General features: G+C 40.4%; 2 protein-coding genes across 3 annotated transcripts; one reads left to right on the forward strand and one right to left on the reverse strand.

The window, feature by feature from the left end:
- Positions 1-1075: 1075 nt before the first annotated feature.
- On the reverse strand, positions 1076-2972 carry mis12 (MIS12 kinetochore complex component). Its single transcript, XM_029425356.1, is given in 3 exon segments — positions 1076-1585; positions 1587-1784; positions 2409-2972. Coding segments are annotated over 3 exon segments (702 nt in total). The 5' UTR covers positions 2841-2972; the 3' UTR covers positions 1076-1513.
- An 851-nt stretch (positions 2973-3823) lies between these two features.
- On the forward strand, positions 3824-12698 carry ppm1g (protein phosphatase, Mg2+/Mn2+ dependent, 1G). Of its 2 annotated transcripts, XM_029427374.1 has the most exons (14): positions 3824-3983; positions 4236-4372; positions 5614-5683; positions 6017-6102; positions 6369-6498; positions 6757-6868; positions 7264-7472; positions 7770-7945; positions 8059-8190; positions 9137-9239; positions 9621-9752; positions 9859-9988; positions 10098-10197; positions 10769-10969. In XM_029427374.1, exons 2-14 carry the CDS (start codon positions 4262-4264, stop codon positions 10967-10969), a joined length of 1692 nt encoding a protein of 563 aa, XP_029283234.1. In that variant the 5' UTR covers positions 3824-3983; positions 4236-4261. The 2 variants fall into 2 exon arrangements, with proteins under 2 accessions (XP_029283234.1, XP_029283245.1); XM_029427385.1 differs by lacking the exon at positions 3824-3983 and having other exon boundaries at positions 4262-4372; positions 10769-12698.
- The last annotated feature ends 6491 nt before the right edge of the window (positions 12699-19189 follow it).

Here is a 19189-nt window from a genome sequence, read left to right on the forward strand (position 1 = left end):
CATTAAGTTAAAGGTTAAATGAAAGAAATGAATCCCTCCGTGTTACACTATTTGTGCCAGCAACTGAAATTTTGAATCATCTTCAGTGGAAGTGTTCTTATCATATTAAATGTAGTCTTTGTGCAAAGGGGAATACCATTTGCATTATATTTTAGGAGAACATTCATGTGCCCAAAGACCAAATATAGTATGTATAATGTCTGTATCTCAGAAACTACAAGAACAATCAAGTTGCATGTATCAATTAAGTTGGATATCAAAGGTATGCACACATACGAAATGTAGAAAACAGTTCATACGGAGGACATTTAATAAACGCAATGTCCGGACTTTCATTTTATTCATTTGATGATTCTTGGAGGCACTTAAAATGTTACTAACACAAAGTTGCCAATTTATCATGTTCCCTATCACCTCACTTCAAGTGTAGCTGAACTTTGTGACGTTAACAAGCAGAGAGCGCCCTCTGCTGGGTGTCAACACTGTATCTCTACAGAGGTCGGACACGTCGTAAACTAAAAAAATCCAATTAATACAGTGAAATGACAATGAAACAAATACTAATTAAAGTTAAGAAAATAGGGTATTAAAAAATTGCAGTTCAGTTTTTGAGACAGTAACGACCACCTGAGAAGTGACAGAGATACAAGGGTCTGAAATGTAGTCAAAATGTCTCTAAAAACTGTAAAGTTGCCCTTGGAACTGGGAGGATGGGGCTTTTAAATGTAAAATAAACAGGTAAAGACTTAATGTGCTATGAAAATTGTGTCCTGATGTTCAAACCTGTCACACTTCCAGGTGAGACAGCTGTACAGAACAACGCAGCCGTTATGTTTATCACCTCCGAACAACCTGAGATATAAAATATTCATTTTGTGAGACACGAGTCGTTACTGTCAGAGGGAACACATGTTGAACTGTGACCTCGTTACCTAATGTTAGGATCATAACTTAGGGGAGTATTTTTATCTATTAAATGTTCTGTCGCCGTCACTTCTTTTGTTTCTTTCGTATAAGTATTTGAATATTGGCACGTCATGCACAACACAAAACAATAATGAAACAAAAAGCCTTGTAGAGACAAGTGCATGGATACATCCATCCGTTTTATTATTTACATAACATTGTGGAAAGGAAAACTACACTGTTAGCTGATGGTGCTGTTGTGTCCTTTCAAAAAGGTAACCAAGCTTTAATTCTATTAAATTAGGATAATTGTTCATGAAGTGATCAAAGCAAATGTTTTGGCTTCATTATCTTTGTCTTCTTTTCTCAGGAAATGAACGTTGTCTTCATGAAACGTGTAACATGTGCTTGAAGAACAGTCATTTGTGCTGTTTTATAATATTTACATACTTTGGAGCATTAATTCATTGATGAGTTTTATACAGGATGAAAACTGGGCTAGTTCAATGAGTCAAATTGCTTTAAATTATCTCCATCGGACAGAATGAAAAACAGAACAGACTATAAAAGGTTTGGTGTCATGTCTGTTTACAAATTTGAGTTGAGTTCAATGAGGCGCCTTGTTGCGGACCTCCCTGACGGCATCCTGCAGCTTCTTTACGGACTCCATCACCATGTCGGAAACTTTCCTGGAAGCTGCCGTTACCTTCCTTCACCCAGGCCTCCTGGAGCTCTCTGACCCACGTCAGGATCCCATCCAGCTGCTTCTGCACCTCCTTCTGCTCCTCCAGCTCAGCCAGCAGGGCCTGCCTGGCACAGACTTCTGCTTCGTAGGCTCTATGCAGGTCAGCGAGGGACGACTCCAGCCTCAGCACCTCCTGGATAGAGCAGGACCAGACACATACATTACTTCCCCGTTTTCAACAACCTAGCAGAGTTATTACATAATATTACATTATTTAATTTTAAAAAATAATTAGTAATCAGCTATAATAGCATAACATACAGTCACGATGTATGCTATAACATAGCAATATGACGTCTCCTAACATTACAGAATTAAGCTTTAATATGAAAGTGTTTAGGGAACAATGAGGTTACTGTTTAAAGAAACTGGAGAGGAATTTCAACTCTTTGCCCCAGTCTGTGTTTCAAACTGACAAAGAGCCTAAATAGACATTATCTACATTGTCTGAATATTTGCTGCACAGTACATTATGCAAAAATAAATACAGTGATATAAATAAATAAAGTCTCTTTTTAAAAAAATCTTAATTAAAGTTTATCAGGCAGTCTCATTGAGATTAAGATATATTTTAGTGAGACCTGCGAACAAGAAACACTCACAAGAACACAATAGCAAAACAGAGACAACTTAACTAGATAATAAAAAGGACAGAAACACATAATAATAATAATTGGATAATAAAGTTGGACTCTAATTTAAATCAAGTGAAATTAGCTCATAATATTGAACTCTATTTGAATACTCCTCCACCCACCTGTATGTGTTGGGGGTAGGTCTTGTGGGACTGGTCCTCGGGCAGCAGGACATGGGGCGGCACGGAGAAGCAGCGGTTGACCAGCAGCGCGTCCATCCGCTCCGACAGCTGCTTGAACCGCTCTTCGAGGAACAGCTGCAGCTTGCGGCTGCACTCCCTGGCCCGGGACCGGAGCTGCTCGTCGGCCCCGGTCGACTGGCCTTTGCTGAGCTGCCTCACACACACCTTCTCCACGACGGGTAAAATGTCGTACAGGCAGTCCTGGAAGGCGCTGTAGACCCGCAACATACATGTCTGCGGGGTGAAGCCGAAAAACTGTGTCTCGTAGAGTTTTAAAGTCGACGGAGGGAGACTGTCCGGTTCTTCGTCGACTTCTTCGCGGGCATCAATCTCCATCTCTTCCCGGGTTTCCCGCGACATGTTGAATCTCATGACGTTGTGTTTTTCTCTTCTTCTTGGGATGTTTTTCTGGCGGTCAAACAACAAGGTGATGCTCCACCGCCACCTACTGGCGGGGAGTATATCTTACTGCAGCAGTACTACAGTGTGTGTAACTCTATGAAGCTATGAATAGGCTAATATTGATAAATAAAATATAATACTCATGAAAAAGAAACTATATAAATACATCATAAACAAAACTAAATATCATACTTTTTAAATTATTAAGTTACTTTTACTGTCTCCTAATAGGCTACTTTCCTACCTTGTTTGTGGCACTCAACAACAAACCCATTGGTTCCTACTGAAGATGAAAATATAATATAATTTCATTATCTAAAAAGGTATTTTAGTTTGTAGCTAACATTACTCTCATAAGAGTAAATAGTGCATTTAAAGATACTTTCAGCTGTGCTAATGTGAATATTTAGGCCCACTGCACAATTGTATGTGGAATTGACCCAAAAATAAACTGCTGTATATACACAAGTGTGGCATACTGAAGCATCATGCACTTGAGAAGAAAATATATGTCCTGTTTTTTATTTATTAAAAAGATTCCCATCACAGAATTCTGAGTAAAGTTTTAATAGAAAGAAATCTGCAGAATATCATGAAATGTCAATAAACCTAAATGTTTTAGTTTTTTTGCTACTGTTGAAATGTCCATTGCAGACTGAAGATTTTTATTTGTATTTGATGTCCATTTAGTAGAGGTTTTTTAAGATACCTTGGGAGATTTTCATGTCTTTGCAATTGCTTGGAACATGTGGTTCCTCTTCAAGAGTGATGGAAAACAAACTGAATTGAAGAGGGCAGTCCTTAATCATGTATTATTGTCGTTTTATCTAAAAAGCTGTATCCATCTATAGCTAATAAAACATTTTCAACATTTGTGTTCCTTGATTTAACAAAATAATATAATCCTGATGTCATGACGCATGACGTCTGTCGGACACGCCCCCTTGTTCGAACGAAAGGGACATGCGCGCGCGCTCACTTCCTCCACAGCTCCTGCTTCTTTTTGGTCGGTCTGTGTTGATAGCGGCTTTTGCTTCTACACGTGTAATTTCTTCTATGTGAAGCTCTCTCTTTGGGACCCGTTTAAAAGCTCATCCTGCTCTGTCAGACTAGGTAAATTAACCGTCGGCGTTTTGTTAGATTTAGTCTACAACTGCGCAGCCACTGGCATAGCGGGGGCAGAGGTTAGGGCTTGAAGTTTAGCCGGTTAGCATGCTGATGTTAGCTAGCTGATGCGTCTACTTTTTGTTGTGGTGTTGCTAACGTTAGCTAGCTTGCAAGCTAGTTGAAGTGTGAAAAATGCACTGCGTGTTTCTTTCTGTGAAGCTGAAATGTCATGTTTTTTTTTCGTCGTCTTCTCTCTAGGTGTAAAGCCATAGAAACCGACAACCATGGGGGCTTATCTGTCGCAACCTAACACGACCAAGACCTCCACCGATGGCGGCAACAGCAACATGAGCTACGGTTTCTCTGCCATGCAGGGCTGGCGCGTCTCCATGGAGGTGAGGCGGAAAATGAATGACGGAATCAGAGACACTCCATGTTGAAAATTTTATTTGAGTTGTAAATGGCGGGATAAAGGGATGTGACGCTTTTCTCAGTATAGGCTTGTTTGTTGGTAGCTTTCCAGCGTTCGTCACACTCCTAAAGTAGCTTTCCCTAAGCATCAGCTGCAGTGTTGGATGTGATCCACAATTCATCCTCGGGGTATATTTGGTATGCTGAGTTGCATTGTAATCACGCATATTAATAACAACAACGAAATGTATGTCTGCTCGTGTAAGAAAATACTTCACTGTAGCTGTTCCAGCTCTCAACTGGAGAAAAAAAAACGTTAATGTTGGTAACTATGTACATGCAATGTGAGTAATTCGGTTAAACTACTTGGATTGGATAGTTTTTAATGTCTCTGGGGGGCAATTTAGTTTGCAGTAGTCACCACAACCATTACACGTCATACAATAGATAGCAAAGTACCTCCTGGTGGCAGGAAGAGTCAACTCTGCACGAAGAGGCTGCAGAGGGTCCGCTGAATGGCCGTTAACATTCTTTCCCAGACTATTTTTGTTGACCATGCTGAGGTTGCCAAACCAACAAATCACTGCAAAAGTTAAAATTGACATAATAAAGGATAAATAAAACATTTTCATGAACGATCTAACGACTTTTAACCCTCTCAAACTTCTTAAGAAACATGTATGGACTCATCAAAAGTTAGAAAACAGAAACGTTGTTGTTTGATTGAAAATAAGATTATTTTTTAAAGTAATTGTGGTGATTGGATTATTATATTTGTGTGCTAAAGAAATGCTATTTGTTCATTGAAGTCTATAAAGACCTTTTTGGAGGAAGATATTGTCTGTTCAACTTCTGATTGGTTTACACACTGCTCTTAGATACTTTTTGATTTGGGCCAGTAATAATAATAATAATAATAATAATAAGCTTTATTTGTATAGCACCTTTCATACAACACCAGATGGTTGTGAGTTCAATACTAGGGCTGACACCATTGTGCCCCTGAGCTTAACCCCAAGGTGCTCCAGGAAGTCCCTGTAGTTAGTTCACTGGAAGTCACTCTGGATAAGAGCGTCTTCTAAATTACCTGTAATGTAATAATCCCTTTTGACTCCTTTCCAAAAACATTTTCTTTACCAGAAGTGTAATTCTGATTGCAATGATTTGTACCAACTGTCATGTTGAATGTATTGTAATGTGCATTTTTGTGTTTGTTGTGCCGCAGGATGCTCACAATTGTATCCTAGAGTTTGATGAGGAGACAGCCATGTTTTCTGTTTATGATGGACATGGAGGTAACACATATACACACTGTACTAATACTGTCTTCTGTTTATATTAATTTGCGAGATACATGGCATTTAAACACTAACGTAACTGTTTTACTCTTGTAACCAAATATTTACCTCATCCTAATATTGGCAATGAACAACACACTACCCACAAATCCTTTTTCCTCTCAAAGCCCATGTTTGGCATGACAACCGGCAGTTCTTTTCACTTTTTAATGTTGGTCTCTGAGGTTTCCCCCCCCCCCCTTTTTTTTTATTGTTTGTTTTTCACACCTCTGATTACTGTGTATACACACACCTATCCTGAGAATATATAACCTGCTGTTCCCTTTTTAGGTGAAGAGGTGGCTCTGTACTGTTCGAAGTACCTTCCTGACATCATCAAGGAGCAGAAGACCTACAAAGATGGCAAACTGCAAAAGGTGAGAAGCCACAGCATCACCGGTCTTAAACAAGTTGGACAGAGCAGACATCTTCACGACCAGAGGCCCGCAGCTTGACTGTCCCATAGTTGCACATTAGGCGGGATTAGAGGCAATTTATCATGAGAGGGTGGTCACCATTTTCCTCTGTTCCACATAGTCTTGTCACAATAATGGAATTTCTAGCTTCAATACAATGGCTTGAAAAATGTCTATTCAATACCACCCGCCTCTTGGCGTTTCCTGACGCACCTTTTTGTTTCCAGGCTCTGGAGGATGCCTTCTTGTTCATCGACAGGAAAATGACCACAGAGGACGTCATTAAGGAGCTGGTCCAGATCGCTGGACGACCCACTGAGGAGCCTCCCGTCGTAAAGGTGTCGGAGGAGGACGATTGTGAGTACACCTAACAGTGAAATTTATGTAGCAGTGTTAGATGTTTATGTGAGTTGTAAGGAACTTAATAACAAACATTCATGTTGAATAGTAAGTAAGCACTGACATCCAGCGACATGTAATTATGACCATGAGAATATGACAAGTGCAAGACATCCTAAAGTGCATGCACATACACTGCTGGTAGATTTAAAAACAATGATGATTAAAAACCAAGTTTTTATCAAAATGTTTACATTTTTCTTGCTCTCCTTTCAGTGGAAACAGAGGAGGCAGCTTTACTCCATGAGGAAGCCACAATGACCATAGAGGAGCTGCTGGTACGCTATGGCCAGAACCTCAATGCTGTCAAGCATGCAGCTGCCATCAGGTAGTTACACTTGTTGTTCAGACCTTTCATACAAGGACACCAATGTGACAATGAAAAAGTATTTTGAGTGGCGTGGATTTCATGGAGATAAATAACATACGGGTTAAGTTTATTTAATAAAAGAGCACCTGTTCAATGTGAGTTGTGAATATAAAAAATATTTAGAAAAGATCTTGAGTTCCGTTAGGGGGGAGGGGGGGCGCAGCTGTATGATTTTTAAATTGAGTGAAATTTTAAGAATAATAAGATCACATGAGAGATTTGTTTTGGGGACAGAATGGTTCATATTCAGTCCACCAGAAACCTTGTTCTGGGCTTCAGTAGCTCAGTGAGGCCAGTTAATAAAACTCATGAGGTTGGCTCTTACTTAATTCCTCTTTGTGTTTTCTTCATAGTGCGGCGGCGGCTAAGAAGGCGTCCTGCTCGCACCGTGAGTCCTCGGGAGAAAAAGGGGAAGATGGCAAAGGACAGAAGGAGGAGGTCAATGGAGATGTGGAGGAGGAGAGCAAGGGGAAGGTGAAGAAGGTCGAAGGAGTGGCAGGAGGATCTAAGCTGCGAGCCTGTCGGAGAACAGGAGGAGGTGGAGGTGAAGCCAGCGGTGCAGGTATGGAGCTGTACATATTTCTCTTCAAAAAGATGATTTTTTTGGGGGGTTTCTAGTTTAAATATTGAGATGAGTATCTTATGTGAAAATCGGTCTGCCTGCTAAAATATTGAAAATGTAGCTTAGAAATTTACTTTGCATTTAAAAAAATAAATAATGATACAGTGAGTAGAAATGGCTTTATGCGTGCATGGAAACCATAATCTAAGCAATTATCAAACGTCCTCTCCTCTGCCTATGTTCGCTCTCTATTCCTATTGTCCAATACCTCCTGTTGCCCTCGTTTCTCCTCTACAGCAGCCGACTGTGGAGGGTCAGGAAGCTCCAATGGAGAAGAAAAGGCTGGTAAGGCAGAGGGAGACGCAGGTCCCTCCTGCTCCTCTTTGTCCTCCAAGGCTGCAGGAGATTCCAAGTCCAGGTTTTTTGACGACAGCGAGGAGTCTGAGGAAGGAGAAGAGGAGGGCAGTGATGAGGTGACGCAGGAGACCAGAATAAACCGACCTATTTGGCTGTGAAAGTTCACTCACTCTGACTTTAAAAAGAATGAAAGTAGTGTAATTGTAAGTTTTCTTTTCTTTAAATTTAGGATGGCAGCGAAGAGGAAGAGGGTGACAGCAGTGAGATGGAAGAAGAAGAGGATACAGAGGAGGGAGAGGAAGACTCTGAAGATGAAGAGGAGGAGGAAATGTGCATTCCTGGAATGGACGGCAAGGAGGAGGTGTGTACAAAGAAGTCTGAAACTAATCTAATGCGACTGACAGATCAAAAGCACACCGGTTATAGAAATTCCTACATGCAATACAGACAACACATTAAGTTCTTAAGAACCTTTTTTCTATGTTGATTTGACTGAAACTGTCTTAAGGGAGCTGAACAATTTATTTAATTATAATTTTACAACTACTTAAACTATTGGTTGTGTGTTTTTATATTTGGGTTTTGGGTATAAAAGTGTTCCCTGGTGCAAACTGATCCCAGATGTTTATTTTGAACACAAATGTAGAAAACTATGGATAAAATATTCATTGACGACAATAAATTGTGACACTGATTTGTAGTAGAATAATGGCTCTTTGAGTATCTGCCTTTTTAAGAAGTTGACATTAAATCAACAAAATATTAGGAAACCTCTTTCACTGATGATTCAAAAGTGGTACACGATTTCTAAAGTGACAAAGCGTTGTCATATGCTGATCTTCATTTGTGGAATTAGTCATGTTGAATCCACCGTATGCAAAACTTCCCTGTGATCACAAAAAAAATTAAACCAAGATTTTTGCTTGTCACTTTTTGAGAGCCGGCCAAGTTAGCAGTAGATTGATTTTAGCCATTTAAAGAGCTCAGCTGTAATTTCCAGCTATGAAGCCAACGAACAGGCTGCATTTTGTTGGATGACCTCATTCCAGCCGAAACCAAATGAGTGATTTGTGATAACTTTGTGTAAATGGAAAAAAGCTTAGGAGGCTGCCTGAAATTCTTCTCCATGCAGAAAAATGTCTGGAAACTTTTTAGGTAGTTTATTTCAGTCATGGGGGGAAAATTATACAAATTTTAAATAAGGATTTGGATTGTATTTTATGGAAAGAAGTTGGTCTTTTATTGCTGGTGTAAAACATCATGGGGTTTTTAGCAGCGTGTCACATCTCTTGTTCATGTATTCGTAGCCTGGCTCAGACAGCGGCACCACAGCTGTCGTGGCTTTGATCCGAGGAAAACAGCTGATCGTGGCCAATGCTGGAGACTCTCGCTGCGTGGTGTCTGAGCGCGGTAGGTCCATGTGGTGCCTATTTACCTTGATAGAAGCATTGTATTGTAAAATCAAAATGTCAATCAATTGAACTGAGGGACTTCAGCCATATAGCTATAACCCCCCCCCCCCCCCCCCCCTCTATACAAAGAGAGGATATCATTGTATGTTATCAATTAGTATGTTTTCATTCACATGTTTATATGTACACACATGTGTATATATAATATAAAATGTGCAGGACAGCTTGCATTGCATATTGCATCACTGGGCAACAGCCCGTCAAAGTGTTTGGCTCTTGCATGGTTGCAACTGATGTGCGTACGAGCAGATCTTTTAATAAAAGGCTTTGCCGTAATGTTATATTAAAATGTTGGAGCTCCTTTCCTTTGTCGCTGTAGGCAAAGCTGTCGACATGTCTTACGACCACAAGCCAGAGGACGAGCTGGAACTAGCTCGCATCAAAAACGCTGGAGGGAAAGTGACCATGGATGGACGGGTCAATGGTGGACTGAACCTCTCCAGAGCTATCGGTATGGCTGACTTTGACATCTAAAATGTTTTCACACTCGTCCTCTGAAATGAACGCCTCCTGTATGCAGAATGAGTTTCTCTTAAACTTGTGACTTGGCCTCTCAGGTGATCACTTCTATAAGAGGAACAAGGCTCTGCCTCCAGACGAGCAGATGATTTCCGCGATGCCAGACGTCAAAGTTCTGACGCTTAACGGGGACCACGACTTCATGGTCATCGCCTGCGACGGTATCTGGTGAGTTTGAGTATGCCAGTTGCCATGTTATTGACCACAAGGTTGTTTTTCCTTTTTTTGATTTGTCATTTACATGTTGATGAGCCCTGTTCCAATGTGTTGTGTGCAGGAATGTGTTGAGCAGTCAGGAGGTGGTGGACTTCATCAGTGAGAGGATCAAACCAGACCAGAGTGGCAAAGTCAGATCCCTCTCATCCATAGTGGGAGAGGTGAGAGACTCCTGTTACACACTTAATACATAAGGATCACTTGTACAGACATTAGACAGTTTCTGTAAACAGATCCAGTAATCACAATCACATGTCGGACAACAAATAGACTTTGCTTTGAGCCGTGTTCTTCAGTGTAGAATAAATTGTATCTTTAACCTTTTTTTTCTTTCTTCAAACTAAACTGTAATGAACACTAAAAGCTTTTTAACAGATTGGAAATAAAATATAAATGTTACTCTTTGAGGACATTGCTGCTGCTATCTTCCATTAAGAACAAGCTAAAGTGAAAACTGACTGTATGCAGCCTAACTGTTTAGCTGCGTATCTTAAAATATCAAATTCTTGTTGACTTATTGACCGAGGCGACGGCCCCTCCTCCCACTACCGGCGCTACCTGCCAGGCAGTGAATCCACATTAGCACTAAGAGGACATTTGCTCAGACGATGTACTCAAGATTTTTAAACTAAGTATTTTATCAGTCACTTAGACCGAACATGTTACCTCACATTTCTCATGAATAAATATTTTCCTGTCTTTAATTTCAAATCTCCTATGTCGTCCTGACAGCTGCTGGACCACTGTTTGGCCCCCGACACATCTGGAGACGGGACAGGATGTGACAACATGACCTGCATCATCATCACCCTGCTGCCACACCCGTCCACTGCTCAGCCAGACGACACGATGAAGAGGAAGCACCAGGAGGGGGCAGAAGGAGTTGAGCCGGAAAAGAACGGAAACGACAGCAAAAAAGCTAAATGCGACTAAAGGCAAAGAGAAACTGACCCAGAGGGCGCAGCTGGTCCCAGATACACCAGAGACGCATTCTGTTCAAACGTTAGTCCTTGCCTCACAAACATCATTTCACCCTAAAGCAGAGGTTTTAATTGCTATACTTATGTTCAAAGATCGGCTGAGCTAAGATCATCAGTATAGTTTTTTGTCCTCTGTTTTATGCTGATTCTCACTTGAACACCCCCTCCAGTTTTTTCTTTTTATTCGGTCTCGCTGTAAAGAAGCTAGACACTCTTTACTTCTTACATAATGCTGAATAGCACATAATTTTCCAAGTATTTGTAACTAGATGCAGAATAAACCAGTCTATAGAGATTAATGTGTATTTCTAAACATTTTGGAGACGTCCCACCGTCTCTGCAGACATGCTCTGCCCTCTGTTGTTGACATATTTTCCCACATGGCGGTTTCACAGTTGCGTTTCAGTGGAAGTTTGAGAATAGCTCTCGTAGAGGCCTGTGTCTGCTGTTCACATTTTACAGTGTGATACACACATTTTCATTGCAGTTTTGCAATACGAAACATGCAAGTTACTTTTCCCAATATAAAATTGCACGATGCTTTCTGTGTTGTCCAAATTCCAAGGCATTCATTGTATCTCAAAGTGCCATAAAAATCCTGAATTCCCTTTTTATAGGCATCATTTCACATCCTCAAGTGAACTGAACCCAGAGAAGGGACCCAAAAAGATTTGCGTAAAGGTAACAGTAGAAAAAGTGATTGAATGAGAGGATGTTATTGTCTTTTGTAGCCCCAATTAAAGATGCAGCAGAGTGCACATGCTAGTCCAGTGGCACTGAATGTGTTGCTTCCCTGTTTCAGGGAGTAAGAGAAACTAAAGAATGTGGGGTATTATTAGTCCAGTTGTTCTTGTTTGCCATTTATATATATTTTCCCCCCATTACCACGCAGTCACAAGTGAGGATCATTTTTTTTTTCAGGCTTGCTGGTCACATAACGGCCCAATCACCAACAATACATCACCATCATCTTGCCTTCTTTTTCCTTTCCTGCTTTGTATCTTGTCTTGATCAAAATCTGTACATTTCCAGACGAAGAAAAGATGGCAGGGGTTTTTGAGTTGGTGTTACTTTTCATCTGTAAGATCTGATTGCAGGGAGACACGGATGTAAAAGACTTTCTGCCTTTTATGTCTGTGTGTCCATCCAGAGAGAGGTGGTGATTGCAGCCCTGGACACCACTCACTTTACTCTCCCTGTCTGTCCCCTCTATTGTAACAGCTTGTTTAGAGCATCTCTAGGACATGTGTTTTAAGAAAAAAGTATTTCCACTCAAATGTTTTCAGTTATAGGCAGTTTTTTTCTTTCTTTTTGTTTATTATTATTTTTGCTAGCACCCTCTGAAAAAGCCCTGACGCTGGACTGTGGAGAGGATGCACAAGGTTACTTTTTGAGTGGAAATACAATTTGATTTTCAGAACACCCAGACAGTGTAGCTGTTCAGAAGATTATTTTCATCTTAAATTGCAGGAGCCTCATTTAAACCCCATTGTGTGACTACGTTTGTTTCTAGTGTACTATCTTGTCACCATGCCCTTTTCTGTACATACTTTTTTCAATACTTGTAATTGAAGAAAAAGAAAAAGCGTTTTCTTTGTAATTGTGAGTCAATGTGACATTTTTGGTGCATACTCTTTTGACACCAGTATGTAAGTACATACAAATACATTTTTTTAAATAATGATGTGTGTTCCTGTGTGTTTATTTAAATTACAACCATCGGCTTTTTGAACTGAGTTTTCAGATAAGTTTTTTTTTTATTGTGAAATTTTGCTTAGATCTGATGTCTGTTTGTAGAAGTTAAATCAAGCAACACATTACAGGCTTAATTTTCCACTGCCAGTCGGACAATATTGGGGTCGATCAGAATCCAGTATCGTCTTGGAACAAAGGTATCATTTTGAAGTCATCAATACTTTTTATAGTTACTGAACTTCAGTGTACAAATCCATAATAAAATAGTTTAAATGTTTTAAACTACGTTTTAAATATGCGATAGACCAGGGGTCACTAACAGGCGGACCGCGGTCCGAGTCCGGACCCAGACGCCGACCTATCCGGACCCGGACCGGTACTTCTATTTTAACGGCTCGTTGTATTTTATTTTATTTTAGCTTTGCACATTCACATTCGCTCCTCTCTATCACGAAGGGCGGCGCTTCGCACACAAACAAACAAACAACAAACAACAAACAACAAACAAACAGGGGAGGAGGAGTGAACTAGAGAATCACAGCACTCGTTTTTACGGCACTGGTTTAGCGGTTCAGGAAACTCACAGACCAATTACATGCGAGTTAAGCCATCCCACGTGATGCTACTCAGCCAATCAAATCATCTGTGCATTCTAACCGGCAAACATTGCGACTCTGAATACAGACAGATGAGAGGCGCGTGACAGACGGAAAGACGAGTTAGCGATACAGGAAGAGAAGACGGAGAGAGGGAGAGAAACACAGACGAAGAGACGAGTGAGCGGCAGACAGGGAGAGAACAAGAACTACTCATGGCGCTCTCCAAGAAGAGAGAAGTCAACAGAGCTTTCAACCCAGAATGGACTCATTACAACACCAGCGTCTCACGTGCTCAGAGACCGTGCTGCTCATTAAAGTGTGTGGACCCAGGATGTGCTAGTCTGGGTTAAACTGTTCAACTGTTAAGATGATGTTGAGACTGATTTATTCTAACATTGGTTGAGAGTTAAATCAAGATGTGAAACAGTTAAAGAAAAAGGGAAACTCAAGCTGCTGCTACACTTTATTTTATGTTTCTAAGATTAAGCACTTTATTTTAAGATGCACAATAACAATTAACATTTAACAATTTAAATGCAGCCCGAGAAGAACACTATACATATCTACAGTATTATAAATATATATATATATATATCTGTATAGTTCAATGTTAAGTGACAATAAATATTGTCTAAATGTTTTTAAATTGTACTTTCTTTATTAGATTGACAGTCAGTTGTTGACGTGCAGACGTTGATACAGCTACTCGGCTACTTCAATATATATCTCACACTAATTCATAACGCACATTAGACATTATGATGCTCCGGACCTTTGCTCGTGGAAATGTTCTCTAACTGGACCTCTTAGAATTTTCTTATATTATATTTCCGCAACAGAAATCTGAACATTGCATTAAACCACATTCAAAATTCTCGTCTCTTTAAAAATATATATGTGTCAACGATACAGATATCTCTTTGTATCACTATAAATATAAAATAATACTGTCAACAGCCATAAAAAAGGCCATCATTTCAACCTTTCACATAAGGTAGCAAAATAGTGAGACTACTTTTGTTCATATAACACAGCCAGAGAAAAGCAAGTGACATTTGTAAAAATAAACAAAAAGCCCATTATAAAATAACCCGTGTTAAATATCACCATCATCATTTATTGTACATCATTATCCACTCCCATTTCTAGTCTTCTCACACACACACACACACACACACACACACACACACACTGAAAGCATAGATTTCCTCCGATATTATGAATCAAAGTCAAATAGACTGTGTATATATATATATATATGCTTGAGATGCACCTTTATTTAAATTCTTCATCATTTCCATCCAGTAATACGATTGTCAAATCATATTTTAGTTGGTGTTTTGTGAGTTGATGTACCTGATTGTGTTAAATGGCTATATGATATATTGTCTCATATCGATCGCAGCCACATGAATTGAATCAAATCAAAATCTAATCGTGGCAGACGTGACAAACTATTCATGTTCTCTGTCGGACAGCTTGTGCAGACAGTCCTGCAGATGGCAGCAAAGACATTTGGACCAGTTATGCTGATGGTTAGATATTTTAAGATCCCTCAAAGGAGAGAGAGGTAACCACTGTGCCATGAAGGGCAACGAGTGTGCACCAGACACACACCTTCAGGGCTAACTGAACAGTAACCTCATTTCTCATATAGTGGGCATGTTATACTTTAAATCTCCTAAGAATCAGCCCATCAGCCTCGAGGCCTCTCTGTCCTGCCCTGCCGCTGCTGCTCTACAGTCCTGGTGGTTGCTCCGCTCCCCGAGGATCACTGTTGCTGCAGGAACAATAGAAAGCGAGAGAGGAAGCACACCCTGTCCTTGGAATCTATAAATGTCATCTCTCACACACCAGAATACACACATTTTGTCCCTGTCTTTAACAGGAAGGATGTTTTTTGTACTCGTCTGTAGATTAGCTTCTTCAGTGGTGTGTGTGTGGAGTGTGGTGAGCTTTCAAAGTGTGTCTGTCTGTTCTCGTGTTACAGTAATGCTTAATGAAACTGGGATCCACTTGATCTTCATCATCTTCTTTTCTTGTAAATGTGTTAACACTTTCTCGTTCAAGAGGCCAAGGCTACAGGTCATCTCAAAGAAGTGTAGAAAGTGTGCAGGAGGGTTCGTTATCTCTAGTAAAATCATCTTTGGAGAAAAGATTAGAGTTCATGCGATGATATGCTTGCGTGTACTTGTGTAATACTTTTGTACATTTACTTCGTAAAATATCTGAATAATTGTTCCACCTCTGACTAAAACTGCTCTGCTCTTGGTTATCGAAAAATTAGACGAATGACTCCCTCTTCAGCAGTCAAAGAGCACATGAACCGCGGCTGTTACCTTTAATATTATGGTTTCTATAACAGTTTTCTTGGAAGACGTGTTTGGCTGTTTCTCAAAAGGCCACTGTAGGTAACTGTTTCCGGCTGATTTTCACTGCAGTAGCTATAAAAAACAAAAATCCTAAAAGGCTGCTACTATGGAGCTCAATGGCGGCCTTGTCCAGCCGTGTGTGTCGGGGGGAGTTGCCTCCGTCTCCAAACTCTTAAACTTGACTGATGGCTGTAGAAGAGAGCCGCAGTCCAACTAGACCTGGCCTGCAATTGTACATGTATAACACTGTGTGTGTGTGTGTGTGTGTGTGTGCGCGCATGCGTCGTCGAGCCAACAGGTCCTATACAGAAGGCTCGACCACAATAGCAGGTTGTAGTTAGACACTGTAAGTATTCATCAAGATCTTTTTCGATCTCCTGCTCTCGCTCCTAAAGCTGCATTGACCTTGTTGCACTCTCATTGCAGAGAGTTCAGCAATGTCCCTACACACACACACACACACACACACACACACACACACACACATTCCAGTGGTCACTGTAGTGCAGTTTAAATACTTGCTGTGACCAAATATAGTTAACTATACTTTGTTTTCTCAGTCACACCTCGAATCTCAATTTTCCTGGGACTAATGTTGTATCATTTGTAGTGATTGCAGTAGACGTTATGATATAGGATTTGTATTATTACATAAATCGATCTTATACAAGGTTAAGTTATTTTCCCTAAAATGTATGTAGTAAATAATCACCCAACCCTCCCGTCTCTGTCAGCTCTCCGGAGCGTTTTAGCATCTGTAGGCTCATTGTTTTGGTTTTCCAGCCCACAGCTCGACTGCTTTGCTTCACTCTCATCGCTGTCTTTGTTTTCGGCTGCAGGAGGCAGCTGCTGCTGTTCAGTGAAGAAGCTCTAAAAACCCACCAGACTAACTGCTCAGCAACAAACAGGCAAAGTTAGAGACTAGCTGAACACATCGGAGCATTAGGTCACAGTCACACATGCGCGAATGCAGGAGAGTGTCCATCGCCTGGCGGGCCTGAAAGGTTCCCCACAGTTGAACAATGAACCGCGAAGATGCAAATTTGCTTCGCCACGTGAAGTGATGTTTTCTCGCCCCTTCGCTTGGATAAAATGGAAGTGAACCGGAGGCGAATGATAATTTTGCACATTGGTGAGTGTGACTTGTGCAGCTAAAGAGCCACATGTTTCAGCTCAGGAGTTGGTGGAGACCAAAAAAGAGCTAAAAGAGAGCGACACAAACATGACTCCAAAGGAATGGATACATTTCCTCTTCATTTCTGTGGGTATATCTCACCTAACACGTATTATTAATTATACTAATATGTATTGTATAATATAATAATATACCGAGTGTTGTTTGCACACACTGTCTGTCCCTGAAGGACTTTTATGTTCTCTGCCCCCGCAGCCTGGAACCATTTTCAGACAGATTTGATCCCCAATTACCTGATTAAATAAAGGTTTAATTATAATAGCACTATGGATAATATTAGCCGTATTGTTTTATAATGTGATATTATGTTAATGTTGTGTGTACAGATTGTTTTGCTGCCCCCAAGTGGACAAAAACTGTTCCTCAACATTCACATTGGTCCTCACACACACACTGGTCCTCACATACACACACACACACACACACACACACACACACACACACACACACACACACACACACACACACACACAGCACACACTCACACACACACACACACAGGATGTGTCTGGAGCTGACATGTTGCTACATCCTGACAGCAATAGAACAGCTGACTGTGACATCTTTCGATGGATTGTGTGTGAGTGTGTGTGTGTGTGTGTGTGTGTGTGTGTGTGTGTGTGTGTGTGTGTGTGTGTGTCTGTGTGTCTGTGTGTCTGTGTCTTCATGTGAAATTCATCTTCAGCTTAGCATGTTGGATAGAAAAACAGGAAAACTCCCCACATCCTTTTTCCTCCTCCCATTTTTCTTCTCAACCCACTGTCACTTCCTGTTACCTCTCCACTCCACTTCCTCTCCCTTCCCCCTTATTTTACTATATGACCTCCTCTTTGTCTTCTAATATTTCCCTTACTTTCCTTTCTATTTCCTTCCTTTCTGATTTCACCAAAGTCATGCAGCTTTTACTTCTCAAACTTGATTCTAGTCTCTAATTTTCAGATCTCACTGTGAAAGATGTTAAACAATAAAAAAAACCTGGTGATTGTTTTGTCTAAAAGTTGTATTAACCACCGTGGTGCTCACACACATAACATGCATCATGTATAACATCCATTTCAGACTTCTTCACAGAGTTTATTCAAAATACAATGTTTCAGTCATGAACCTTCGTCGGGCATCAAATCCACAACATTAAAAAACACCTTCTTTATTGAAGAGCTTCAAGCTGCAACAACCAATCAAACGAGGAGTCAAATGACAAACACTTGAGACAACTACAACAACAATGACATACTCAAATAATTGAGTTTGATAATATGACGTCAAGATCCAAGTCAAACAGTAAGTCTACGACATCAGGTTTCATCAGGGCAACACATACCAAGGCCTGGAACACACAGCTGATCACAAACACACCTGCAGGAACAGATTCACACATATCAGTATGTACAGCAGACAAACACACACACACACACACACACACACACACACACACACACGCACACACACACGGGTGCGGTCAGAGATAAGAGAGAAGTGGAAACAAGCAGCTATCTGATCAGTGGACATACTGCTGCTCTTACATCACCGAACGTTTTTCTCAGAAACATATCCACCTCCTTTCTGACTCCCTTTTGCTCACAAAACTGGATTTCATCTCTCTTCTCCTGTTTCCTCTGTTGTTGTTCTCATTTAAACACTTATTAACAGTATGCAATACTTTACTAACTGTAAGGTGTGCACAAAGAAAACAATAGTTTTAAATAGTGGTTTTGCATCTGTAACCTGGTTCAAAAGTTATGCACTTTGGGAAGTGATGATACTTCACCTACAATCTGTCTTTTCAGAACGTAACAGTGACGGTGTAGCTGATGCTCATCTTCAATTTCTTGCAGACAGGCGTGTAGGAGGAAAAGTCCAGACTCAGAAATATATACAATTATTTAACGTTAACGTTGGTTAACTACTAATAAACTCTCTCCACCGGAAACTGATACGCTTCATTGCAAGTAAATGGCAGAATTCCCTCTTCACTTGAGTAACAGAAACACGATCAAAGGTTTTTATCAAAGAATACGACTGTTGGAAAAATACTGAGCAAATAAATGGACAATGATTTAAAAGTGATCCAGTTTAAACACACATCTTTGTGAATCCTACATCTTTAAGGCTTTCAAGGATTTAATGTTTCACACTGAAAAGAAAGGTTTGGGTGAAGTGTCCCTTGAAGGCAAGATGTGGTTGTGATGTGATTTCTTTTAAGGAAATACATTTTATATCCCTCTGACATCCTGTCATGGCTTTTTATTTCTCCTCCTTTATCTCCTATACTTAGTTAGTCACGGAGCAGGTCACGGGTTCCCTGTAAAATA

Source organism: Cottoperca gobio, chromosome 3, assembly GCF_900634415.1.
Source record: "Cottoperca gobio chromosome 3, fCotGob3.1, whole genome shotgun sequence".
NCBI lineage: Eukaryota > Metazoa > Chordata > Actinopteri > Perciformes > Bovichtidae > Cottoperca > Cottoperca gobio.

What these genes read in the sequence shown, in the direction of transcription:
- ppm1g (XM_029427374.1), top strand. Translation starts at nt 4,262, where the DNA reads ATGGGGGCTTATCTGTCGCAACCTAACACGACCAAGACCTCCACCGAT. An exon ending in CTGCGTGGTGTCTGAGCGCG is followed by an intron (nt 9,240 to 9,620) that starts GTAGGTCCATGT and finishes TTGTCGCTGTAG; the next exon opens with GCAAAGCTGTCGACATGTCT. An exon ending in ATCGCCTGCGACGGTATCTG is followed by an intron (nt 9,989 to 10,097) that starts GTGAGTTTGAGT and finishes TGTTGTGTGCAG; the next exon opens with GAATGTGTTGAGCAGTCAGG.